This window comes from Eucyclogobius newberryi, unplaced genomic scaffold, assembly GCF_026437365.1.
Source record: "Eucyclogobius newberryi isolate DKJ021-1_F unplaced genomic scaffold, fEucNew1.0.hap1 SCAF_4, whole genome shotgun sequence".
NCBI lineage: Eukaryota > Metazoa > Chordata > Actinopteri > Gobiiformes > Gobiidae > Eucyclogobius > Eucyclogobius newberryi.
This window is the reverse complement of record NW_027316056.1, coordinates 4902251-4927274: the sequence shown is the minus strand read 5'-3', so window position 1 is coordinate 4927274 and position 25024 is coordinate 4902251. Positions and strand designations below refer to the sequence as shown.

The window sequence follows — 25024 nt, the reverse complement described above, 5'->3', positions numbered from 1 at the left end:
CTTTGTCACCGGTTCTGTTCATAGTTTTTATGGACAGAATTTCGAGGCGCAGTCAGGGGTTTGGGGACCACAGGATCTCATCTCTGCTGACGATGTTGTCCTGATGGCTCCATCAAACCCGGACCTGCAACATGCACTGGGACGGTTTGCAGCCGAGTGTGAAGCGGCTGGGATGAGAATCAGCACCTCCAAATCCGAGGCCATGGTTCTCGACCGGAAAAAGGTGGCTTGCCCTCTCCAGGTGGGTGGGGAGTCCTTGCCCCAAGTGGAGGAATTCCAGTATCTAACAGGGTCTTGTTCACGAGTGAGGGAAGGATGGAGCGTGAGATCGACAGGCGGATCGGTGCAGCGGCTGCAGCGATGCAGTCGCTGCATCGGACTGTTGTGGTGAAGAGGGAGCTGAGTCGAAAGGCAAAGCTCTTCATTTATCGGTCGGTCTACGTTCCTTCCAGCTGTCCCAGTGCAGACCCGATGCCCAGCCGGTGTGGTCCCCCGCTGGGTGATTGTCGCTGTGAAGACTGGCCAACCCATAGCGACTGAACCACCAGCCCCCTCCCTCTGAAGTGGCACACTTCACTGTCCATGTCTATGGTGCTGAAGCCAAAGCCATTCTGGTCAATCCTTCTGTGCACGCCATGAATTACATCACCTAGATTACATATCAGTAAAAAGTTAATGGAGACAGTGTTTATTTCTATTACTTACTAATAAACTATAACTTAAGTAGATAATTAGTTTCCATTTTGTTCACAATAATTGCAACATGTATCAAGAAATTAGAAATAGAAATGGAACCATTGCATTCCTGTGAAAAGTGCAGAATTATTGAATTAATAAACGCATGTTAGAATAAAGAAGTGGGCGGGGATTTTCTGAGCACTCAAATGCAGGACAATACAGGATTTCTCGAACAAGTATTAATCAATCTAAAAACAACTCTGAGTACCCTAATGATAAGACACCACCAGTATAACATGATGAAAGTCATAACGGCTGATTTAGCATGGTATGTCCCTTTAAAACTAATTTTCATTGTTTGGCCAAGCACAGAAATTGAGAACTGCTTCAAACAGATACAAGCTTTTGTTCTCTTTCTATTAAACTTTACTGCTTAGTTAATTGATTAAAATAAATATGTGGGAAGAGAGGTGAAAACAGATGAATTTGCAGTTTTGCGACTAGATGCCACCAAAGTGAATGCGCTACACCATTATTACAGTTGAATAATCATCACAGTCGTCAGTATTTGCAGTCCTGTTGTACTTCTTGACATGCAGTTTGAAGCCTGACTTGTCGTTTCCCAGTAAAATGACTGTACTCTGTGAATGCTGTGCTTCCTTCATGGTCCCAGAGATCCACCCTCAAAGTCACTTCCTGGTCTTTCCTTTGGTCAGAGCAAAAGTCTTCCTAAGTCCGAGCCAGTGGTCCTCTGTAAAGAAGCATAAAGTTACATGACGTTTTCTATATTTAAGGATCTCTGAATGTAAAAGGTGCAGAGGAGGAGTAACAAAGGACAAGCAGGAAAGTGTGTTAATTGTCTGTGGCGTCGCTGTTCAAATACTACACCTGATCAATCTATAAATGACTTGTCAGTTGAACCATATTAGACATTTTAAGCATTTTCGAATTTTAAAGTTCTTACACAGTTACTGAACAGGGTTACAATAATAAAAACATATTTGGAAATACATTTCTTTCTTTTATGTGTGCTGGCTGAGTCAAGAGCATTTAGGATCGATTTGTTTTTTTTAATTCAACACATTTTTTGAGAAGAGCGTCTTTCAAAATTCCAGATAGAAAGCCGTTTTTGAATGTACCAATAGGATAGGATGTTCAATAGGATATTTATCACAGCAGCTCAACCATCAGAACTACAATGGTATAAGTGGTACTTACGTGTGAGGCTCCCAAATACGTTTTTGTAGGCTGCCCAAGCTCTGTTAAGCGTCCTTGTAAAACTGTCCATCCTCCATCAGAGCACATCTCACAGTACGACTACAAAAGGGCTTAACAAGTCATATGTTCCAAAAGGACATGAAGTTCTATATTCATTCTGACTTCATTGTAAACTGTGAATTACATTAATTTAATGCATAATTATTTAGCATTTTTGCCAAAATGGCGCCGCTGTGTATGGCTAGTCGTCAGCTCCTGCTCGATGATTCATTGCTACTGTTACTGTCGTCGTTTTTTGTTAAGAACGTGTCCACACTACTTGTGAATGAACGCCAGACCCCTCTGAATAGCCGCAACTCTGTGACAAAACCTGCGATCACTGGCTGTAATGGACAATCAAAGACGCTCCCACCATTCTTGGCGTCTGTGCCCAGTTACCTGTGGCGTCTTCCTGTCCCGCTGCTCCGCAAATCTCGACACCGAAAGCGGGGAAAGTGAAGTGGAGTATTGTTGAGACTGAGAGCCTACCTGGCGCAGTCTTTTACAGACGATCGTCACCTTAAGCGGCTTCCACAGGAGTATGACAGATTCCTCGTGCGGCACTCCTCGGAGGTTACCTGGCTCCGATCGACTGCCCTGGACACCGGCTGCAATCATCCCAGCCGCCTGCAAAACTTTCATCTTGAAGGATTTCTTCTCGTCACACGTGCTGGATTTTATGTTGTTGATGGAAACATGGATTAAACCAGGAGACAACAGCGCATTGATTGATTGATTTTATTTATTTGAGCCGTTGTGATATTACATCACAAGTTAAAATCAGGACCAAGACCTTGGCTGAAGATGTGGAGAAGGGGCTGCTGCAGCTGAAGACTGCTCATGACAAATGCAGAGAACATGTTTACTTCTTTAAAAGGTTCTAGGACTAAGAAGTTGACTTATTTTTGATCATTCTCATCTACATATTCCCTCTTGCACCACATCAAATAAAACAAATCCTTGCTATTGAGGCAATGTATGTTTTTTGGATTGATTAGCAACATTTAAACAGTTTATTTGTAACTATAAAAAAATAGAGTTTAATTTACTAATGTTGAGGAAACAGTGTTGTAACGAGGATAAAAATGTAAGATTTCAGTTTATCTCCTTTTTAAAGTTATGTTTCAGTAGTGACAATGGTTAAAGTTAAGATTAGTCTCCAGGAAATGTCAATGTAATTGCCCCAAGAAGAAACTCATGTTCAATGATGATGATGATTATCATAAAAGTATTCATTATTTTTGCTGGTCAATTATGTATAGTTATATTCTGGAGTCATTGATGTTTAGAAAGCAAAATGCCTGTAAATATACATTTTTAATTTTGTTATCCTTCTCTAGGCTGCGTAAACACAGACTAGACATTTTTAAGGACATGTAAGGGTGGAGAATATTGACAAACATTAATATCTCAATACTTTTTTGTAGTATACTGATATCTCTATTCTGATGACATCATGTCAATCCAAAAGAAATCTATCAAAAAATGTTTTTAAACGTTTTAGTTGAGGTAACAATGTGACAAGTGTGTAGAATTACACACAAAAGTGAAGAAATATCACTGTACCTGGATTTGTAGCTTTACAGCATCACTTTTTTGTATTAACTAGAAACAAAAAACGCGATATTCAAGTTTTGCATAGCTACAAAAAAATATATTATTTATATATTGATATATTAAACGTCTATATATTAAACGTCTATTGATATATTTAACGTCTATTTTTTCTAACTGAGTCCAGATGACTGCAACTGAAGCTTTTTCTACTATTGATATATTATACTACTATTGATATATTATACACATTTCTAATCGTTTGTTTACTGCCAAGTTCTTTTTTCTTTTTTTTTTGTTACTCGAGCAGATGTCAAATCGAAACTCAACACAAGGGGCGCACTTGGCCGCTTCACTTCTTAGAAATATCTATCTTTTGTAAAGTCAAGAGGAGGGACCATGGATGTAACATCCATGGTCCCTCCTCTTGTCTGACCGTGGATAAAGCAGGTACATGTCGACCCGGAGACATTTCGAGTTATTCACAGATTCTGATTCATTTTATGCAATGATGTCTCACTCATGTAGATCTGATCAGATTTGAGTAAGTTGTGGTCATTTGAATGTAAACAACTCTCAAACCCATTCACTGAGAAAACTGCCTCTAAAGTTTCTCACCGGAGTGAGCCCAGAGTCACAGGGGGCGGGGCTCATTTGCATCTCATTGAGATAAGCCCTCCCCCCTGTCACCACCTCCCCCTACAGCTGTCACTGAAGACTCAAGAGGAGTGTTGTTATTGATGGTAACTGGACTTGAATCAGAATCAGAAGTTACTATATTAAAATGGAAATACTTGGATTACAAAAGGCCCTGAATAGCATCAATGAATCAGAATAGGGTTTATTGCCATTTGTCGATAAACAGAATTCACAGGTGATTCAGTGCATAATAAAAATGTATTAATCCAAGAATGTGAAAGTTATTTTCACGTTAACAAATCACATCTCTACCATCCAGAAGTCGGAGTTGAATTAAATATTTAAACAAACACATAAAGCACAACCCACATGTAGCATGTGTCAATATGCCACTGGGCTAGATCAGAAGGTAGGTTTGACTCAGGGAGGTGCGTGTAAGCAATAATACAAACTAGTGAATCAAAGTGTGGCTGTGCCTTATATATTTACAGTGAAGGTTTACCAACATACAATTAATCCAATATTTACAAAATGTACAATCTGCAGATGTTCAATGGTTTCATATACTGAAATACTGAAAGGTTCACAATCTATGGTTGTATAAATTGCAATTAAAGTTCAACACGAGATTCAGCATAAAACATCCAGTGTAGGAAGTGCACACATATATTAAATAACAGTTGCACATCTCAATGAAATAGCAATAAAGTGTCCATGAAAGAGCAAGCAACAAAGTTTTTGTATTGTCCAAAAGATAGCGCTGTGACTGATTTGAGAGTTTGCAAAGTCTGTGGTGTCTTTTGGGTGGGATCGGACGGCTGAATCAGCCCCTACCATAACCGCAGGCGACTCATGTTGAAGGATTTGTAGGTTTGTAAAGTTCAGTGAATCAGTTCTGGTTCCGGGTCCAGGCTGGTCTCAGCTCGCCATCAATTCAATCTTTTGTTCTGGTACCCCACTGGGCACAACTGGCCTGCGGTCAATAGACAGGACCATCAGTGAAATACCCAAACATTAGCTAGCTTAGCTATGTCATTTAGTTCATCTCTTTAAATTAACAAATAATGCAGTAAATACTTCAGTACATTCATCAATTCAATTGTATAAATACATTATATAAATACCTTTCGTTAAGATAAATAACCGGTTGGTACGGAGCTAACAGGTTGATAGCAAGTTTAGCTCCCAACTTAGCCCCACAGCCCGGAGCTAAACGCAGGTTTTGCCACGAAAACTTACTTAATGCATCATAAAACAGACATAAAACACAACCCACACAACTTACGGGTCAAGAAATACTACATAAGTATATAATTTGTACCGACAAAACGCCGAAAAATAACCCGATTCAGTGCACTGAAGCAGCATGTTAGCTTAGCTTGCTCCTGTCTGCTCCGGTGCGCACCGCCTTAAAACACAGCGTTTTAAGCAATTGGAGTAAAAGTACCTCAGTTCCGTTGCAATGTAGTCCAGGTAATCATCTCTGGAGAAAGTCTGGAGAGTAAATAATGTCTCGAGAGGAGAGAACAAGGTCTCTCCCCAACCGCATGTGGAGAACACAAGGAGGCATGTAGCTGTAGCCATGCGGTTAGCAGCTGATTGGTCGAAATATGTAAACAGTACGTGGCTGAAAAAAGGGTAACGCCCCCCGCCCGGCACACGAAAACTACCCATTTTTAACAGCTTAATGTGTACTTTTAAGGTAATGAATACTGATATCTGAAGCACGGAGGAGCTCCTTTATAACTTCAACTTTCGCATAATGCAAAAAAACGAAAATCACAAATTTGGGGGGGAAAACTAAAACACTGTTTTTCTCAGTTTCACCGAGGCCGACATGTGCCGGAAATAAGCCTGCTCCGACATGATAATATAATTTATATTATCTGGGAGGGACATATACCGCCATGTTTCCTGCTTTTTGCTGCAAGCCTACATTCATTTAGCAGATTTTTATCATTCATTTGGCATAGAACTTTTATCACTTTTATATGTATTTATGTATTTGTCTATGGGAGTTTTTGTTTATAGGAGATCTTCTACTGAAAGTGTTTTTCAGACTTCCTATAAGTGATCTGTTCTTTTCTTCTGTATCTGCCTCTGTATCTTCCTGCGTTGCACCAATGAAATTTCCCCACGAGGGACAATAAAGGATTATCTTATCTTATCTTATCTTATCACTCCTACAATAAAAGAGCTCAATGAAACTTTTCAGTCTGCAGGCTGCACCCTGGAGATAAAATAGCCTCCACCCACTTGAAGCCTAAACCAATCTGTGATATTATAATAGATCCTTGGATAACCGCTTCAGTGTTTACTCAACTCTAGTCTTGTTTATGGCGTCATTATAACGCTACTTGCCTGCGAGAAGGTGAAACTTCAGAAGGTAAGGTTCATTTTAATCTGGCGGTAGGCCAAACAAGATTTTCCCCTCTTATCTAACATGCTTAACAGAATAATAGTCATTTATGTTGCATATGTTCAAGTAACAGAGAAACACACAGGCTCCTACGCACTTTCATTTGAACAGAACAATAGTCATGCAAAACCACAGGGCGAGGCAGATTTATCCTGTTTGCACCTATAATAACTTACAAAGGCGATAGAGATTTTATTTCTTTATTGATGGTGAAATGTTGGAGTCAGAAACATCCGTTTGTGGAAAGACTGTGGCCAACAACATAGAGTAGAACAGAGGGTATTTCCCGGGCTGCGTCATCTGTTACATTCATGAAAGTAAAAAGGAGCCAGACGCTCGAGTGGGACACGTGTACGTTTGAAGGCAGATCTTATAGATCTTATAGATCTTATAGACATTATAGATATTATAGATATTATAGATCCACGGTTCAGTGCCTGTTATAGACACCGGCGCTGAAGGCAGAAACAGCAGATCATCACATGCTGAAAAGCTCTTGGCCTCAGTGAGGTCTTCATGTGTCTTTTTGTGCCAGTTTGTGTTTCACATTGGATATTGGCCCAATTTCAAAGATATTACCATGTCAAAACATATAAAGGATCATATTTGTTCCACTGAGACACTGAGAGATTTTTAAGTTTTTAATTTGAAAGGTCTACTACACATTGAAGGAATATTAACACACTAAAGAATAAAGTCTAAAGTCAGTAGGTGGCAGTAATGTAGCACTTGGATACCAACCGCCATAAAACACCAAAGAAGAAGTTGGCAAATTGGGCGATTAAGCTATGATTCGTTTGGCCTATCCAGACGCACGAGCAAGCGAGCGAGCGAACAATCAGAGAGTCAGAACGCATTCTATGTGCACATGTGAGGTTAAATAAAGCTCCTGAGCCCGTCCCCATGTCTCCTCATCGTCTCCTCATCGTCTCCTCATCGTCTCCTCATCGTCTCCTCATCGTCTCCTCATCGTCTCCTCATTGTCTCCTCATTGTCTCCTCATCGTCTCCTCATCGTCTCCTCATCGTCTCCTCATCGTCTCCTCATCGTCTCCTCATCGTCTCCTCATCGTCTCCTCATTGTCTCCTCATTGTCTCTTATCTATCCGAATATCTATCCGGGCCTTAAGTAGTGCTCTGGCCGGCACTCCAGAGCAGTGACAGCTACACACTTGACCCAGCACCTTACAGTCCACAGAGTCTGGAGATACTTCTCCAACACTTGGTCTCACGTGGTATAAACCAAAAACGTAATTATTATTGCCAAGAGAGAGTATACGTATATACTCGGTTCTCGATACCACAATGACAATTAAAAGTGCTCTTCTTGGAGTGACAGTTTAATTCTTCCCACATAGATCAGCTTAATCCCTGCACAAAAAAAGGCCGGAGGAGGTTTGGCTCCCGACAAAGAACCACAGCTGTATAATGCACTCTGATGTTTGACAAGGTAAGAGTAATATTCATTTCAACTTTATCGCCAACTCGTAGACCGTTTAAAAATACACACCTACTGTACAAAACATAGATATTCAGATTTTGTTTGTTTGTTTAGAGCTGTTATAGGATCATTTTGTCTGGAGTTGTTATAGGATCATTTTGTCTGGGGTTGTTATAGGATCATTTTGTCTGGAGTTGTTATAGGATCATTTTGTCTGGGGTTATTATAAAAACAGGGATTTTCCGAACACTCGAGCCTCAGAACAATAACAAGGATTACTCAAACATGCACAAATCAAATAAAATACAAGTTTGAGTGAACTAATGTTGAGAAATACTGTTGTAACAAGGTTAAAAATGTATGTTTTCACAGTTTATCTTCTTTAAAGTTAAGTTTCAGTAGTGACATGGTTAAGATTAGGATCAGTCGCCAGGAAATGTCAATGTAATGAGCCTAAGAAGAAACTCAACCTGTAGCATAATGATGTTGACGATGATTATTATAAAATTATTTATTATTTTGCTTGAAATGTATTTATAATTATATTCTGGAGTCATTGATTAGTTGTTTAGAAAGCAAAATGCCTGTAAATATTCGTTGTTGTTTTTTTTATCCTGCTCTGGGCTGCATAAACCCAGACATTTAATAAACATTTTCTAGGACATAAGGGTGGACAAAATTCCATCCACCAATCTTCTTCCGCTTATCCGGGGCCGGGTCGCGGGGGCGGCAGTCTAAAAGCAGGGCCTCCCAGACTTCCTACTCCCCAGACACTTCCTCCAACTCCTCCGGGGGGATCCTGAGGCGTTCCCAGGCCAGCTGAGAGACATAGTCCCTCCAGCGTGTCCTGGGTCTTCTCCGGGGCCTCTTCCCAGTGGGACATGCCCGAAATACCTCCCCAGGGAGGCGCCCAGGAGGCATCCGGAACAGATGCCCGAGCCGCCTCAGCTGGCGCCTCTCGACGTGGAGGAGCAGCGGCTCTACTCCGAGCTCCTACCGTGTGACTGAGCTCCTCACCTTATCTCTAAGGGAGCGCCCAGCCACACGGCGGAGGAAACTAATTTCAAACACTTGTATCTTTCGGTCATTACCTAAAGCTCATGACCATAGGTGAGGGTAGGAATGTAGATTGACCGGTAAATTGAGGGCTTTGCCTTTCGACTCTGTGTAATATCATAGAATCATGTAATTACAATCCTAAAATCTTAGTATGAATTCATCATTTTCTAATTATTAATGAAGTCTAATCCTTAAGTTATATGTGTAATTTATGTCTAACCCATGCATCGGTATGGGGCGGAGGAGGGCGGGCCAATGGGAAGTAGGTCAAATTTAATGGGTAAAATGGGGACATGTGAGACTGATCCAGATGGGAGTCAGAGGGTGACCGACACGGTCTTTGACCGCACATCGCCACGTACATCGCCACGTACATCGCCACGTACATCGCCACGTACATCGCCACGTACATCGCCACGTACATCGCCGCACATCGCAACATTTTTGATTGTGCAGAAAATAAAGGTCAAAGCCTTCTCCAGGTCCACAAAGCACATGTGGACTGGTTGAGCAAACTCCCATGAACCCTTGAGAACCTGATGGAGAATATATTGGACAAAATGAACAAACACTAATACCTCAATATGTTTTTTAGTATACCGATATCGCTATTCAGTGTCAAAATGTGTTCTTTAACATATTAGTTGAGGTTCAAATGTGACAAATGTGAAATGTGTGTAGAATTACTCACAATAGCTTCAAAACAGTTTTATTATTTAAATGTTGATATATTACACACTTCTAATTACTAGAACAGTTTGTTTGCCGCCAAATTCAATTTTTGGCTCGAGCCTTCCAGAATGGAATGGATCGAGACATTGTTGTGCAAAACGCAGCAGAAAACATGGACAGGCGGGAAGGCGAGAGCCATCATCGCCGCTACCGCGGCTTGAATTTATTTTGATTTTTTAACTTAAGGAAATCGAAACTTAACACAAGGGCGCTTGACCACTTCACTTCTTAGAAATATCTGTCTTTTATAAACCCAAGAGGAAGGACATATAATGCCATGTTTCCTGTTTTTTGCTGCGATCCTACATTACTTTAGCAGATCTTTATTATTCATATTGAATAGAGCTTTTGTTACTTAACTCCTCTTTTCTGACATACTTAATAGAATAATAGTCATTTCTGTTGCATATGAGGTTTCACAGGTTTTTCCTTCCTGCTGCTGTCAGACACTGCAACAAACACTGTTAAACCTGAAGATGTATCATTCAGCTTCATACTCATGTGCAATACTCTATACTCATGTGCAATACTCTTATACTCATGTGCAATACTCTATACTCATGTGCAATACTCTTATACTCATGTGCAATACTCTTATACTCATGTGCAATACTCTTATACTCATGTGCAATACTCTTATACTCATGTGCAATACTCTTATACTCATGTGCAATACTCTTATACTCATGTGCAATACTCTTATACTCATGTGCAATACTCTTATACTCATGCGCAATACTCTTATACTCATGTGCAATACTCTTATATTCATGTGCAATACTCTTATACTCATGTGCAATACTCATGTGCAATACTCTTATACTCATGCGCAATACTCTTATACTCATGTGCAATACTCTTATACTCATGTGCAATACTCTTATACTCATGTGCAATACTGTGACATAATGTCAATCATCCTGGTGCAATATCTTCTGTCCATATAACAGCTGTAAATAAGAGTGTTATTTGCATTAAGAGTATAAGAGTTTTGCTACAATAGTGTTTTTTTTTTTTAATCAGTTTTCTGTTTTTTTATTATTTACTACTGTACCTAATCTGTGTTGCAACACTGAAATTTCCCCATTGTGGGACAAATAAAGGTGATCTTATCTTATAACTTTGGGGCCCACAGGTGCTTTTAGAATGTTAATCCTGGAATGAATGGGGTCTCTTCTTTGCGGTCTAAGCACTCCCTTTGGACTTTAGGCTGCACTTAATGTTTCATGTTTTAAAATGAAACAATCTTTTAGTGCAGAACTTCTCAAAGTGCGGGACACGAGACATTTGGAGAAATGTGCGCACATTATGCACGACAAACGCCCAGTGCCAACACGCGGTTAATCTCTAAATACAGAGAGCAGCGGAGGAGTGGGTCAGTCTCCCTCTGTGCCCCTCACACGTCTGCCTCTGTGCCCCTCACACGTCTGCCTCTGTGCCCCTCACACGTCTGCCTCTGTGCCCCTCACACACGTCTGCCTCTGTGCCCCTCACACACGTCTGCCTCTGTGCCCTTCACACACAACTGCCTCTGTGCCCCTCACACACGTCTGCCTCTGTGCCCCTCACACACGTCTGCCTCTGTGCCCCTCACACAAGTCTGCCTCTGTGCCCCTCACACAAGTCTGCCTCTGTGCCCCTCACACAACTGCCTCTGTGCCCCTCACACACATCTGCCTCTGTGCCCCTCACACACATCTGCCTCTGTGCCCCTAACACACATCTGCCTCTGTGCCCCTCACACACGTCTGCCTCTGTGCCCCTCACACACATCTGCCTCTGTGCCCCTCACACACGTCTGCCTCTGTGCCCCTAACACACATCTGCCTCTGTACCCCTCACACACATCTTCCTCTGTGCCCCTCACACACGTCTGCCTCTGTTCCCCTCACACACGTCTGCCTCTGTTCCCCTCACACACGTCTGCCTCTGTGCCCCTCACACATATTTGCCTCTGTGCCCCTCACACATATTTGCCTCTGTGCCCCTCACACACATCTGCCTCTGTGCCCCTCACACACATCTGCCTCTGTGCCCCTCACACATATTTGCCTCTGTGCCCCTCACACATATTTGCCTCTGTGCCCCTCACACACGTCTGCCTCTGTGCCCCTCACACACGTCTGCCTCTGTGCCCCTCACACACGTCTGCCTCTGTGCCCCTCACACACGTCTGCCTCTGTGCCCCTCACACACGTCTGCCTCTGTGCCCCTCACACACGTCTGCCTCTGTGCCCCTCACATATTTGCCTTTGTGCCCCTCACACATGTTTGCTCTGTCACTCCTCTGTCACTCCTCTGTCCCACCTCTGTCCCACCTCTGTCCCGCTGGATGCGCTCCTGTCCTGGTTCCCTTTGCGTTTTTCTCCCTCTCTTCTTCTTTGTCTTCTGTTGCTTTTAATGGCGGTTGGCAGCCAACTGAAAAGGTCTATTTACCACCTCCTACTGTAGTTGTACGTCTAAGTTCGTCAAGAGAAAGAGAGAGAAAGAGAGAGAGAGAAAAACAATGAGAGGACTTCTTCTTCTGTTACTTTTAATGGCGGTTGACAGCCAACTAAAAAGGTGCATTTACCGCCACCAAGTGGATTGAGTGTGGACAGGAGATCAACGGAAACCATAATACCAAAAGGGGATTGTAGTGTAACACTACAAAGACGCTCTTAACTCTATACTCTTCAAATTCATTATGTGTTGTACAAGTAAGTAACCAAAGCCTTACATGATCCTTGTGACTGGATTGTAAGAAAATTCAGCAGATTGAATTCCTGTTTATTATTTTGAATCAAAACCATTGAGCTAATTCAGTTCTGTCTCTTTCATATGCTGTACAGTGAATCAGCACATGTTCAAAAGTTTCTGGTTCTTGACAGTGATTACATTAACTGAATAATGTCTGCCTATCCTATTCAGTGACCTATTGAATAGGATCAATCAGAATAACGGTGATGCGAGTAAAGGCTCTCTCTTCCCCTGTGTTCCTGCCCATAGACCAACACTACTTTGTATCTGATACAGATGCCATCCAGCATCACAAAGATTCCACTAATCCTGCCAAAGTTTATATACATGGCTCTTAATAATAGGCTTGACTTCAGATCTACTTATTTCAACTATCACATCAATTGATACATTTTTTGCGAAAAAATCAGCCATTTCATTACCATCCACCCCAACATAGGCAGGAACCCAAATGAAGGAGACCTTCTCACCTTTATCAAATAGAAGCCAGAAAAAGGTTTGAAAAGCTCTGTTTTAGTGTGTTGGCCTTAGAACTGACTAACTTAAATAAATGTATCACCTGACAGGTAATGAATGATCAGAATGAAGCTGAGAGAATTGGTCTTCCTACTGGTGCTCACGGCATCCGTCATCCTTCTGCTCATTTACACAAAGGTACATTTTACAAAGGAACATTTTAAGATTGTGAAATTGTTGGTGGTTTGAAAATACAGCTCCTGATACATCATCAGTGATGTTATAAGGGTCATAGGGGGTTTTGGGTTTTTCAAAATCAGATGTCGTCTCCCAGGTGACCCATCTGAGATTGATCAGATCCTAGATTGCATCCCATTAGCACCAGTCCATTGGCCTGCCCTCTTTAACCAAAGAGACCAACCTGGTAGCTTTTTCCGCTGCTTCTTTGTTTAAGCATATTGCTATCCTCTTAGATGCTTCAGAGATCCCCAGCCCCATTAGAGCTTTACTTATGGAATGTCCAGCAAATGATCTGCAATCCATTTAAATTGGCTCCCAACCCGCAACTTCTGCACTGCTCCTCCTCCGTGAAGGTCGTCACTGATCTCCTCCTACGTCATGACTTGATGTAGAAAAATTCAGTTGGATCATCCGGACTCTGTTTTAGAAAAACAAAACAAGTCGACTCTCGAAGAGTCATTCTCAATTTGCAAATCGAGTCTGGGAACTTAGGTTTTTATATCCTACTCAGTGTAAGCCCTGCCCACTGGGCGGGACCTCCTGATAAAGGGAGTTTTTGGTTTCACTTGAGACTACTTTTCTTTATTTTCTAATGATGGGCTATCTACATCCTATTGTAACCTGACTTTCACTCCTTACTCACTGAGTACCTGATTAGGATCAGATTGGCAGGGTTTCAAGACACTATTATATACAACCGGAAGTTTGAATCTTAGATCTTGTGAAGAAAGCCTATACTTAATACAAATACAGTGACAACTGTTGGCACAGTTATCCACAAGTCTCCAAAATGTGTATTCCCATACTCCAGGACATATACATACATGTATATCATGGCCACACTGGATTGTGGCCATGGGCTAATTTCCATCTGTTGTCCCGCATTCACTCTTACAAACACATTCTTATTCATATAACAGTATACATGGACACTGAAGGCAAGGTGTATGAAGTGTCTTGCCCAAGGACTCAACAACAGTATGCACTACTTCCCCAATGTGCCACCCGGCATTCCAGGGCTCTCCATAACCACAACGCCTCTGATGAGGTTTAAAAAATATATTTTTTTAATTTTTGGGGCCCTCAGCCTCTCACTCATACTCAGCAGTGTTTGCTTCTTTTGGAAGTACAGTTGGTATTATTCAGCTCCTTTAAAATGTTTCACTCTTTGTTTTATTGCAGCCATTTGTTAGAATAAAAAAAGTTAATTTTATTTCTCATTATTGTACACTCAGCACCACATCTGGACAGAAAAAAACAGAAATGTAGACATTTCTGCACATTTATTAAAAAAATAAAAACTGAAATATCACATGATCATAAGTACTTAAATAGACCATTTGCTGTGACTCTCATATTAAACTCACAGGTTGCATTTCTTCTGATCCTCTTTGAGATGTTCTATATGCTTTGTTTAATTCAACTGATTATCACTTTCCTAATCACGGAGGAACGGATTTGGCCAAGGTTACAAAAGAATCCTTAAATAGAAGAAGTTTGGGACGACCAAAACTCTTCCTAGACCTGGCTGTCCAACCAAACTGAGCAATCGTGGGAGAAAAGCCTCAGCGAGAGAGCTAAAGAAGGACCCAAAGATCATTGTAGCTGAGCTCCAGAGATGCAGTAGTAATAGTAGTAAGTCAACTATTACTTTTTCCACCTGTCGGGGCTTTATGGCAGAGTGGCCCGACTGAAGCCATAACATGAGACCAAGACTGAACTTTTTGGCATTCATTTTAAGCGGTATGTGTGGAGAAAACCAGGCACTGTTCATCACGTGCCCAATATAATCCACAGTGCAACATGGTGGTGGCAACATCATGCTATGGGGGTGTTGCAATTAAAGGAAAGATGAATGCGGCCAAATACAGAGAAAGAAAACCTCTTCCAGAGTGCTCAGGACCTCAGACTGGGCTGAAGGTTCAGCTTCCAACAAGACAAGATAAAGGGTGCTGAGTCTACATTAATGAGAATTAAAATTTACTTTTTTGATTTTAGCAAATGGCTGCAATGAAACAAAGAAAGTGAAACATTTAAAAGGGTCTGAATACTTTCGGTACCCACTGTACATGATCTTCGTGCAAAGTGTTATTGCATAATGTTGATTGATTTTATATACCGTATGCGAAAAAACATGTACAGTATATAAGGATATAGGAGTGCCTTATTTGGTATTTTGAACACATTCTGGCTTAAACCTATTGGTCTGCATGAGGCTGCTTGCCATTTTTCTACGCACTCGTTGGATAATTACGTCGATTGTCCAGAGGATGCTCAGCTAAACACAAACGCATCTATATTTTAATCTTCCTCACATCTTTGGTCCCATGACCATTTAAATAGTGATCATGTTATGAGTTTAAACTTGTCGACATAAATTAAAACAACACTAAAATTAGGTTTTTGTTTTGTTTTTTTCTCGGGTTAGACAAACTCGGAGACGAGGGGTTGGTACTTCACATTTTACTGCTGAATCCTCTACTCTCTCCTGTCCAAGCATGTTAGCAATGGAAGTGGGATTTGCTTGTGATGTGGAACATAGCAGCAGGCTCTATGATATGATGTAGGTGACGATGTATTTTTCTGTTTTTAGGGCTACAACTCCAACCATTGGTACAAAACACTTACTGTCTGCTTCACACCTAAGAACTTGACAACACAGTCTAAACCTGAGGTCCAAAGGTGCAGTTTTAAGTACCTCTCTCCAGAAAACACTGAAGAAGGCCGCAGACTTCTGGACTCTATAACTTGGCCTGAAACCCCGCCTCTGCCCAAACCATTCTCACTGAAATTGACAACTAATGCTTCCAAAAGCATATTCACCATTGTGCCTCGAAGGGGAGGCTGGCGTGTGGGAGACAAGCTGACAGTGACGATCCAGATGAACGATTACTATGGAAACCAAAAGAAGGGTGGAGGTGACTTTCTTATTGCCAGGCTCCAAAGCCGGGAGCTAGGGGCAGGAGTAGTGGGACAGGTGCAGGATCACCTCAATGGATCGTTTACTGCACTGTTTCCTCTACTTTGGAAAGGGACAGCAGCTGTCGAGGTAAGTATTTCATGACTGTACCCATGTTGAGGGTTCATGAAAAGCAAGATAATATATAATTTCACATCCTCAGGAGTTTGTGCAACTTCCTCACACTGACTCCACAGTACTAAACGGACGTGCAACACACTATTACATTGGTACAGTGGTTAGCATTCAGGACTTACAGACATGAACTTCAGAGTTTGAGACCTGTTTGGTGTGGGACCAGTTTGTGTGTCAAGAACTGCCCTGTCTTAAGGGTTTGCTGCTTTCCCATAGTAAAAGAATAAAAGCACACAGAAGGCCGATTTTTAAAACCTAACATTTTCGCTATTATCAATTGATTTTATTTTATTGGCACTGTTACATAGAATGTGGTACGGACTCTGGACGATGCTTTACTAAAATATACTGCTCTGGAGAAGCGTTTCGAACTGTGTTTCAAAGCCTAAAAACATTTGGTTCAAAGGCTTTGCTTTTTTATGAGGCTTCACTTTGCCCATCACTAGTGGTAAGAAGACCGGGTCTCATACACTGCAATGTCTATTTTTATTTGAATGCCTCACTATACAGTATTGTCAACATTCTACCAATGTGAAGACAGAACGTGGCATGGCGAGTGTCTTTACATTAATTATAATATTATTACTCTTAGCTGACAAAACAATAAAACGTTTAACAATGCCACCTGGACCATAATGGACCCTAATACCTTTGTTGGAGGTCATCAGGGAGGCCATCTAGAACTGCACCCACCAGAATGTAAATCAGGAAGAGTACCAACTTTCTCATATCTGGGATAAATTGGACTGCAAGTTACGCTGTTTTCCTACTGATCGAAGTAGGAAGTCAGCGCCAAAATCAGTTTGAATCAGCTGACCAAATACATCTCATATCTACCAGTGATACTTCTGGGGACGTGTCTATAAGAAATCGTAATTTTATACTACCGTGAAGACCTAAAGAACTTAGCCTAATTTTTGCGTCTGCTGCTGTTTAATTTACCGTAATTATAATTATAAGTAGTAAAAAGCTATTTACAAAGGAACACCAGATTTTGTCTTTAAAAAAGTCCAGTAATTCTGACCTGAAGTGAAGTTTCTTGCCAATCGACACAATCACAGTATTTATTGGTTCGAGCTGGCATTGGACCAGTGACCATTGGGGTAGTAGGTATCATACTCAGAACATAATTGGTGTTGGTCCTTTTGTAGGTGATGCTGGTGTCCAGCAGTGAGTCCATCACAGTCTTAAAGCGTCTGACAGAAGAGCAGCCTGACAGGATCTACTTCGGCAGTGAATTTGAGTTTGGAGGGCTCAAGGAAACAACCTCATGTAACGTGTGTCTGGATCCACACAAAGCTCCACTGTGTAACTATACCGACCTCAAAACTGGAGAGCAATGGTTCTGTTACAAACCCAAAAAACTGGACTGTGACAAACGGATCGTTCAGTACACCCGAAAAAACAGCCGGAGAATCAGCAAGGAAGAGGAAGCCTTGTTCCAAAGGTAGGAATGATATTTTGATATGATATTTTAGTTAAGTTGTATTAAATTATAACTGCATACTTTGGGACAAAACAGTTATTCATGCACTGCCAATTTAGAATCCATGTAAAATCTACAACATCTATGTTTGTGTTATAGCGGAATCAACTTGAAAGTCCCACTTAAGGCCTTAGGAAATTACACAATCATAATTTTGCCAAAAACAGGTATTGTGTTTAAAATTTACTTTTTAACCCACATTAGATAATAAGTACCTCATAACTAAATAATTAACAAGCATTGTAAACGTTAAAAACACATACTATTGATTGCAAATCCATTAATTTTCCATTGTTCAGGTGAGTCACATGAGGCGAGTCCAGGACCTTCTGGATATTATTTCAACAACCAATGGCGGCCGATAGGTGGCCCTGCAGTGCGCCAGTTCAACAACGCTTCAGTCACCACTGCCTGTCTCAAAGGGAAACAACTTTATATGTTTGGAGACTCCACCATCAGGCAGTACTACGCTCACATCACAAAGACACTACCTAGTAAGTATCATGGGCAGTTACACCCTCCTACCAAGTAACGTTGTCCTAGTGAGGACATTTATGTTGGCCTACATGATTTTAGCGCCGTATGAACCCCAGCAACTAGAGGAAAGCTGGCTTGGCTAGAGTTGATGTTCTCTGCCCGATTCTAGCCCAACCTTTTGTTTTACTCTCACCCTTTCTCTTTCAGATCTACAGACGTTTGACAAGCACAGTTCACCTCAATGTGGCCCTTTCTTGGCTGTCGACTACATCAACGACATCGTGGTGAAGTTCCGCTGCCACGCTCCTCCCATTCGCTTTGGCCATTTACCTGTGTCCCAGATGCAATACGTGGCTAATGAACTGGACAGAGTGGCTGGTGGACCCAACACTGTCATAGTGGTAGGCGTGTGGGCCCACTTTTTCACCTTCCCCATGGAGGTCTACTATCAGCGGCTTATGACCATTCGCAAAGCAGTGCATCGTTTGCTTGACAGAGCTCCGGGCACCAAAGTGATCATCCGAACTGCCAACATGAAATACCTGAACCTGGACGTGAGCCTGACCGACAGTGACTGGTACGCCCTGCAGTGGGACAAGGTGCTCCGGGCTGTGTTCAAAGACACTGGGGTTTTCCTGTTGGATGCTTGGGAGATGGTACAGGCTCATTACCTCCCCCATAACCTCCACCCACAACCAGAAATTATCAAACTTATGATTGATGGAGTGCTGTCCCACACCTGTCCTGGAATGGGAGATTGATTACACAAGCACGAAGAAGAAAATTAGAGCCTTTTTTATATTCTTAACCTAAGTCTGAATCTTATAGCCTATTATGTTCTTTTCCATCAGTCTGTTTTCTCTCACTTTTCATGTATTGATGATTTTTTATTTTTTATGAGTGGCATGGATGTGTTTTTATCCCGTGGGGCCACCACCCGCAGGAGGATCCATAAGGGGCAGGTGCAGAGAGATCTGGGCGGCAGTCGACGGCAGGGGCCTCGACCAGATCTCCGGACACAGAGACTAACTCTGGGGACATGGAACGTCACCTTGCTGGGGGGGAGGAGCCTGAGCTTGTGCTGGAGGTTGAGCAATATTGACTAGATATAGTCGGCCTCACCTCTAGCACAGTTTGGGCTCTGGAACCCATGTCCTCGAGAGGGGCTAGACACTCCACTTCTCTGGTGTTGCCCGCGGGGAGAGGCTGAGCTGAGGGGCTTACAGCCCCTCAGCTCAGCCGCCACGTGTTGGAGTTCACCCCGGTGGACGAGAGAGTCGCGTCCCTTCGTCTTCGGGTGGGGGACAGGTCTCTCACTGTTGTGTCGGCCTACGGGCCGAACAGCAGTGCAGAGTACCCGGCCTTCTTGGAGTCCTTGGGAGAGATACTGGACAGTGCACCGACCGGGGACTCCGTTGTTCTGCTGGGGGACTTCAACGCCCACGTGGGCAATGACAGTGACACCTGGAGAGGGGTGATCGGGAAGAATGTCTTCCCCGATCTGAACCCGAGCGGTGTTCAGTTATTGGACTTCTGTGCTAGCCACGGATTGTCCATAACGAACACCATGTTCAAGCACAAGGGTGCCCATCAGTGCACATGGCACCAGGACACTTTCAATGATCCACTTTGTTGTCGTGTCATCTGACCTCCGGCCACGTGTCTTGGACACTCGGGTGAAGAGAGGGGCAGAGCTGTCAACTGATCACCACCTGCAACATGTATCGACAAATTAGTAATAGTTTTTGAAATTAGAAATAGAAATGGAACCATTGCATTCCTGTGAAAAGTGCAGAATTATTGAATTAATAAACGCATGTTAGAATAAAGAAGTGGGCGGGGATTTTCTGAGCACTCAAATGCAGGACAATACAGGATTTCTTGAACAAGTATTAATCAATCTAAAAACAACTCTGAGTACCCTAATGATAAGACACCACCAGTATAACATGATGAAAGTCATAACGGCTGATTTAGCATGGTATGTCCCATGGTATGTTCTCTTTCTATTAAACTTTACTACTTAATTCATTGATTAAAATAAATATATGGAAAGAGAGGGGAAAACGAATCAGGTGAAATTTGTAGTTTTGCCACTAGATGCCACCAAAGTGAACGTGCGTCCTAAAAGGATCTCTGAATGTAAAAGGTGCAGAGGAGGAGTAACAAAGGACAAGCAGGAAAAAGTGTGTTAATTGTCTGTGGCGTCGCTGTTCAAATACTACACCTGATCAATCTATAAATGTTTTTTGTTGTCTGTACCATATAAGGCATTTTAAGCATTTTCTCATTTTAAAGTGATTACATTTGATGAAATCCAGATTACTGAACAGGGTTACAATAATATAACCGTATTTGGAAATACATTCCTTTCTCTTATGTGTGCTGGCTGAGTCAAGAGCATTTAGGATCGTTCTCCAGGCGATTTGTTTTTTTAAATCACATTTTTTGAGAAGAACGTCTTTCAAAATTACAGACAGAAAACCGTTTTTGAATGTACCAATAGGATAGGATGTTCAATAGGATATTTATCACAGCAGCTCAACCATCAGAACTACAATGGTATAAGTGGTACTTACGTGTGAGGCTCCCAAATACGTTTTTGTAGGCTGCCCAAGCTCTGTTAAGCGTCTTTGTAAAACTGTCCATCCTCCATCAGAGCACATCTCACAGTACGACTACAAAAGGGCTTAACAAGTCATATGTTCCAAAAGGACATGAAGTTTAATTCCCTATTCTATATTCATTCTGACTTAGATTGTATATTAGTTAAAAGTTGAATTCTGTATTATACAACTGGCTGTTTTAGTCATGGTTTAGGCACAAAATATAACAAAACAATACATTAAACCTGAGTTACAGTTACACAAAACAAAATTTATGTTAGTATCCGCGCTGCAGAGACTCTATTTCCCATGTGCCCCTTGTGTTTGTCATGTGCTCCCCTGGTTGTTTCTGTGTCTCCGCCCCTCACCTGCCGTCCGTTACTTCCTGGATTTCCCAGTCTCCTCCCTCACCTGCTTCTCTGTGTGTGTTTAACTTCTGTCTCCCCTTTGTTCTGTGTCTGTTCGTCACTTCATGTCTGTCCTGCTCCTGCCCTGCTCCTGCCCTGCTCCTGCCCTGCTCCTGCCCTGCTCCTGCCCTGCTCCTGCCCCTGCCCTGCTCCTGCCCTGCTCCTGCCCTGCTCCTGCCCCTGCCCTGCTCCTGCCCTGCTCCTGCCCCTGCCCTGCTCCTGCCCCTGCCCTGCTCCTGCCCTGCTCCTGCCCTGTTTATCTGTCTACCTGAGCAAGTTTGTACTTTTCAGTTCTGGCTTTTTGGAAATTTGGATATTTTGTGTTTTTTGACTTTTGGACATTTTGAGCCTTTGTGCCTGCCTTTGGATTCTGAACTTTTTGTTAAATAAATTCTTATTTGCCTTATCCGGACTGCTTTTGGGTTTTTGCCTCCGGGATCATAACAATTATGTTTACAATGTTGTAAGGACATTACTGTGTTTTTATTGTTGATCTGATTTTTAAAAAGCCATAGAAAATAGCTGAGTAGTTTAGTGAAATATCACTGAAACATGTGGAGTTGGCGTGACACAAATGTACGTACACAGGTGCTAAAGTGAACAGCAGCATGGTCCTGTGTGGGCTGATGCTGTGATACATGTTTGTGTTTCATCGCTTTAGGTTCAGTCTGGGTTTGTGCTGTGGAGAATGTCACCTCCAACATGACAATACAAATAGAAAACAGGCCCTTTCATTCTGGTAATGCCACAAGTTACTGCCAACAACAATGTTTCAAAGGTGTGTCCTCTTGCTCAGGTCGCTCGGCAGCATTCCTCTGTGTAGCACGATCACAAATCCTTTTGTTGTGAGTCACCTTAGAATAACCACGAGGATACTCCATAAAGACATGACACAATGGTAATAATAATAATAACTTTTATTTATATAGCGCTTTTCAGTGACCCAAAGACGCTGAACATATATAAAAAAGGGGGGGTATTTACAGACAGGGGGGGACAAGCACGTACAATACACAATAATATACAGATAAAATGTAAACAAGACAGAAGAAGTAGAGAGAAAAAGATGGGGATGTAACAGGGGGTAGAAGAGTAGGCAATGGGGTAGAGGAGGCTAGGGGTAGGGGAGGTCATAGGCTTGGGTGAAGAGGTATGTTTTTAGGCGGGATTTGAATGTTGTGAGTGAGGGAGAGTGGCGGACAGGTTGGGGGAGGGAGTTCCAGAGTCGGGGTGCTGTTCGGGAGAATGCTCCATGTCGCCAAAGGTTTTGAGTCGGGATGTTGGTGCAGTCAGGGTGAGAGAGGAGGAGGATCGGAGAGCTCGGGAGGGGCGGTGGGGGATGAGGAGGTCAGACAGGTAGGGGGGGGCAAGGTGGTGAAGAGCTTTGAAGGTGAGGAGGAGTATTTTAAAGTTTATGCGCTGCTTGATGGGGAGCCAGTGGAGAGAGCGGAGAACGGGAGTGATGTGAGGAGGCGGGCAGCGGAGTTTTGGACCATTTGGAGTCTATGGAGGGAATGGGAGGAGATGCCAGGGAGGAGGGAGTTGCAGTAGTCGAGGCGGGAGGAGATGAAGGCATGGATGAGGGATTCAGCAGCGGGGAGGGTGAGGCAGTGTCGGATTTTGGCGATGCGGCGGAGGTGGAAGTATGAGGTCTTGACGATGTGGCTGACATGGGGAGTGAAGGAGAGGGTGGGGTCCATGATGACACCGAGATTGCGTACCAGGGTAGAGGGGGTGATGGTCGAGGTGTCGATGCTGAGTGAAAAGGGACCAGTTTTATTGAGAGTGGATTTGGTGCCAATGAGGAGGAGCTCTGTTTTGTCACTGTTCAGTTTGAGGAAGTTGAGAGTGAGCCATGATTTTATTGTAGAGATGCAGGTTTCAATGTGGCTGAGGGGAGGGTTTTGGGTGGATTTGGTGGTGAGGTATATCTGGGTGTCGTCAGCGTAGCAGTGAAAGTCCAGGTTGAGTTGGCGGAGGATGTGACCAAGGGGGAAGAGGTAGCAGATGAAGAGGAGGGGGCCGAGGACTGAGCCCTGGGGGACCCCTGCGTTACTGGGGAGAGGGTGGATGAGTGACCGGAGAGGGAAATGAACTCTTGCCTGTTGGTGAGGTAGGATGTGAGCCAGTCAAGTGCAGAGCCCTCAACACCCAGTTGGCGCAGCCTTTGTAGGAGGATGGAATGGTTTATAGTGTCAAAGGCTGCGCTGAGGTCTAGTAGTAACAGGATGTTGAGGGCCCCGGAGTCTGCAGAGGTGAGGAGATCGTTGAGTGCTTTGACCAGGGCTGTTTCAGTGCTGTGAAGTGGGCGGAAGCCAGATTGGAGGGGTTCATAGAGGTTGTTTGACTGGAGGTGGGTGTGAAGTTGGGCGGCGACGATGCGTTCCAGCGTTTTTGAAAGGAACGGCAGGTTGGAGATGGGGCGGTAGTTGGAGAGGTTGGCGGCGTCTAGGGTGGGTTTTTTGAGGATGGGGGTGATGGAGGCCAGTTTGTAGATGGAAGGAACATGGCCGAGGGATAGAGACTGGTTGAAGAGGGTGGTGAGATGGGGGATGAGAGCAGGGAGGCAAGCCTTGGTTAGGGTCGTTGGGAGGGGGTCGAGAGAGCAGGTGGTGGTTTTGGAAGCGGTGATGATGTCTAGGATATGAGGGGAGTTAACAGAGGAGAAGGTGGTGAGGGGAGGGAAGGGTGGGTGGTCAGGGAGAGGAGGGGGGGCAGGGGTGGGGGTGGTGATGGAGTTAATGGAGACGGCAGTCATGGAGCTGTTGATTTTGGAAATTTTGTCATTGAAGGCAAGGAGGAAAGAGTTGCAGAGGTCAGGGGAGGAGGGTGGAGTGATGTCCGGTGGCTGGAGCAGCTTGTTGACGGTGGAGAACAGGGTGCGAGGGCTCCGGTGGGAGCTGTTGATGAGGGTGGAGAGGTGGGCAGATTTGGCGGCTTGGAGAGTGTCGCGGTAGGAGGAGATGTGTAATTTGAAAGCTTCGGCGTGGACGGTGAGGCGGGTTCTTTTGAGGAGTCGTTCGAGTTGGCGGCCAGTCTGCTTCATGGTGCGGAGTTCAGGGGTGTACCAGGGGGCGGGGTTGATGTATGAGACGGAGGAGGTTTTCCAGGGGGCTAGGGAGTCAAGGGAGTCGGAGAGGGTGGTGTTGAGCATGACAGCATAGTCGTCGGGGGAAGAGGGGGGGGGAGTCAGGGGGGAAAGCAGAGGATATGAGCTGGGAGAGCGTGAGGGGGTTGACTGACTTGATATTGCGGTAGGTGATGGTGCGTTTTTTGGGGTTGTGGGGCGAGGGTAGGGGGGCGGAGAAAAGGATGCAGAGATGATCAGAGAGTGGGAAGGGGAGGGGGTGGGGCTTAGATATGGGTAGGAGAGAGGAACAGACTAAGTCCAGAGTGTGGCCTTTGGTATGGGTGGGGAAGTCAATATGTTGGGTGAGATGGAAGCAGTCCAGGAGAGAGAGGAAGTCGGATGTCAGTGGGGCGTTGGGGCAGTCAATGTGGATGTTGAAGTCACCAGTGAGTAGGAGGCGGGCAGAGAGAGAGGATGCGATGGTGAGGAGTTCAGACAATTCAGTGAGGAAAGAGGGGTGGGGCTTTGGGGGACGATAGATCAGGATAGCGGTGATAGAGTTGGGGAGGGAGAAGGCGAGGTATTCAAATGATGAGATGGATGGAAGGTTGAGGTTCAGTTCAGTGATGGATGTAGATTTTTTATGAATAACAGCAAGACCTCCCCCACGC

At 43.6% G+C, this 25024-nt stretch overlaps 1 protein-coding gene and 1 pseudogene across 1 annotated transcript; one reads left to right on the top strand and one right to left on the bottom strand.

Annotated features, from left to right (window-relative positions):
- Nucleotides 1–421: 421 nt before the first annotated feature.
- Nucleotides 422–21923, bottom strand: LOC140377329 (fibrinogen-like protein 1; annotated as a pseudogene).
- LOC140377236 (NXPE family member 3-like) lies at nucleotides 15065–19037 on the top strand. The gene is made up of 6 exons (XM_072462584.1): nucleotides 15065–15133; nucleotides 15807–16262; nucleotides 17459–17754; nucleotides 17893–17960; nucleotides 18093–18287; nucleotides 18478–19037. The coding sequence occupies exons 1-6, from the start codon at nucleotides 15065–15067 to the stop codon at nucleotides 19029–19031; spliced, it is 1638 nt and encodes a 545-aa protein (XP_072318685.1). The 3' UTR covers nucleotides 19032–19037.
- Nucleotides 21924–25024: the final 3101 nt, after the last annotated feature.

Bases quoted from the DNA above. Each gene is read 5' to 3' on its own strand.
- LOC140377236 (XM_072462584.1), top strand. From the start codon at position 15,065: ATGAATGCGGCCAAATACAGAGAAAGAAAACCTCTTCCAGAGTGCTCA. The intron at 17,961-18,092 runs GTATTGTGTTTA...TCCATTGTTCAG, and splicing joins CATAATTTTGCCAAAAACAG to GTGAGTCACATGAGGCGAGT. The intron at 18,288-18,477 runs GTAAGTATCATG...TTTCTCTTTCAG, and splicing joins CATCACAAAGACACTACCTA to ATCTACAGACGTTTGACAAG.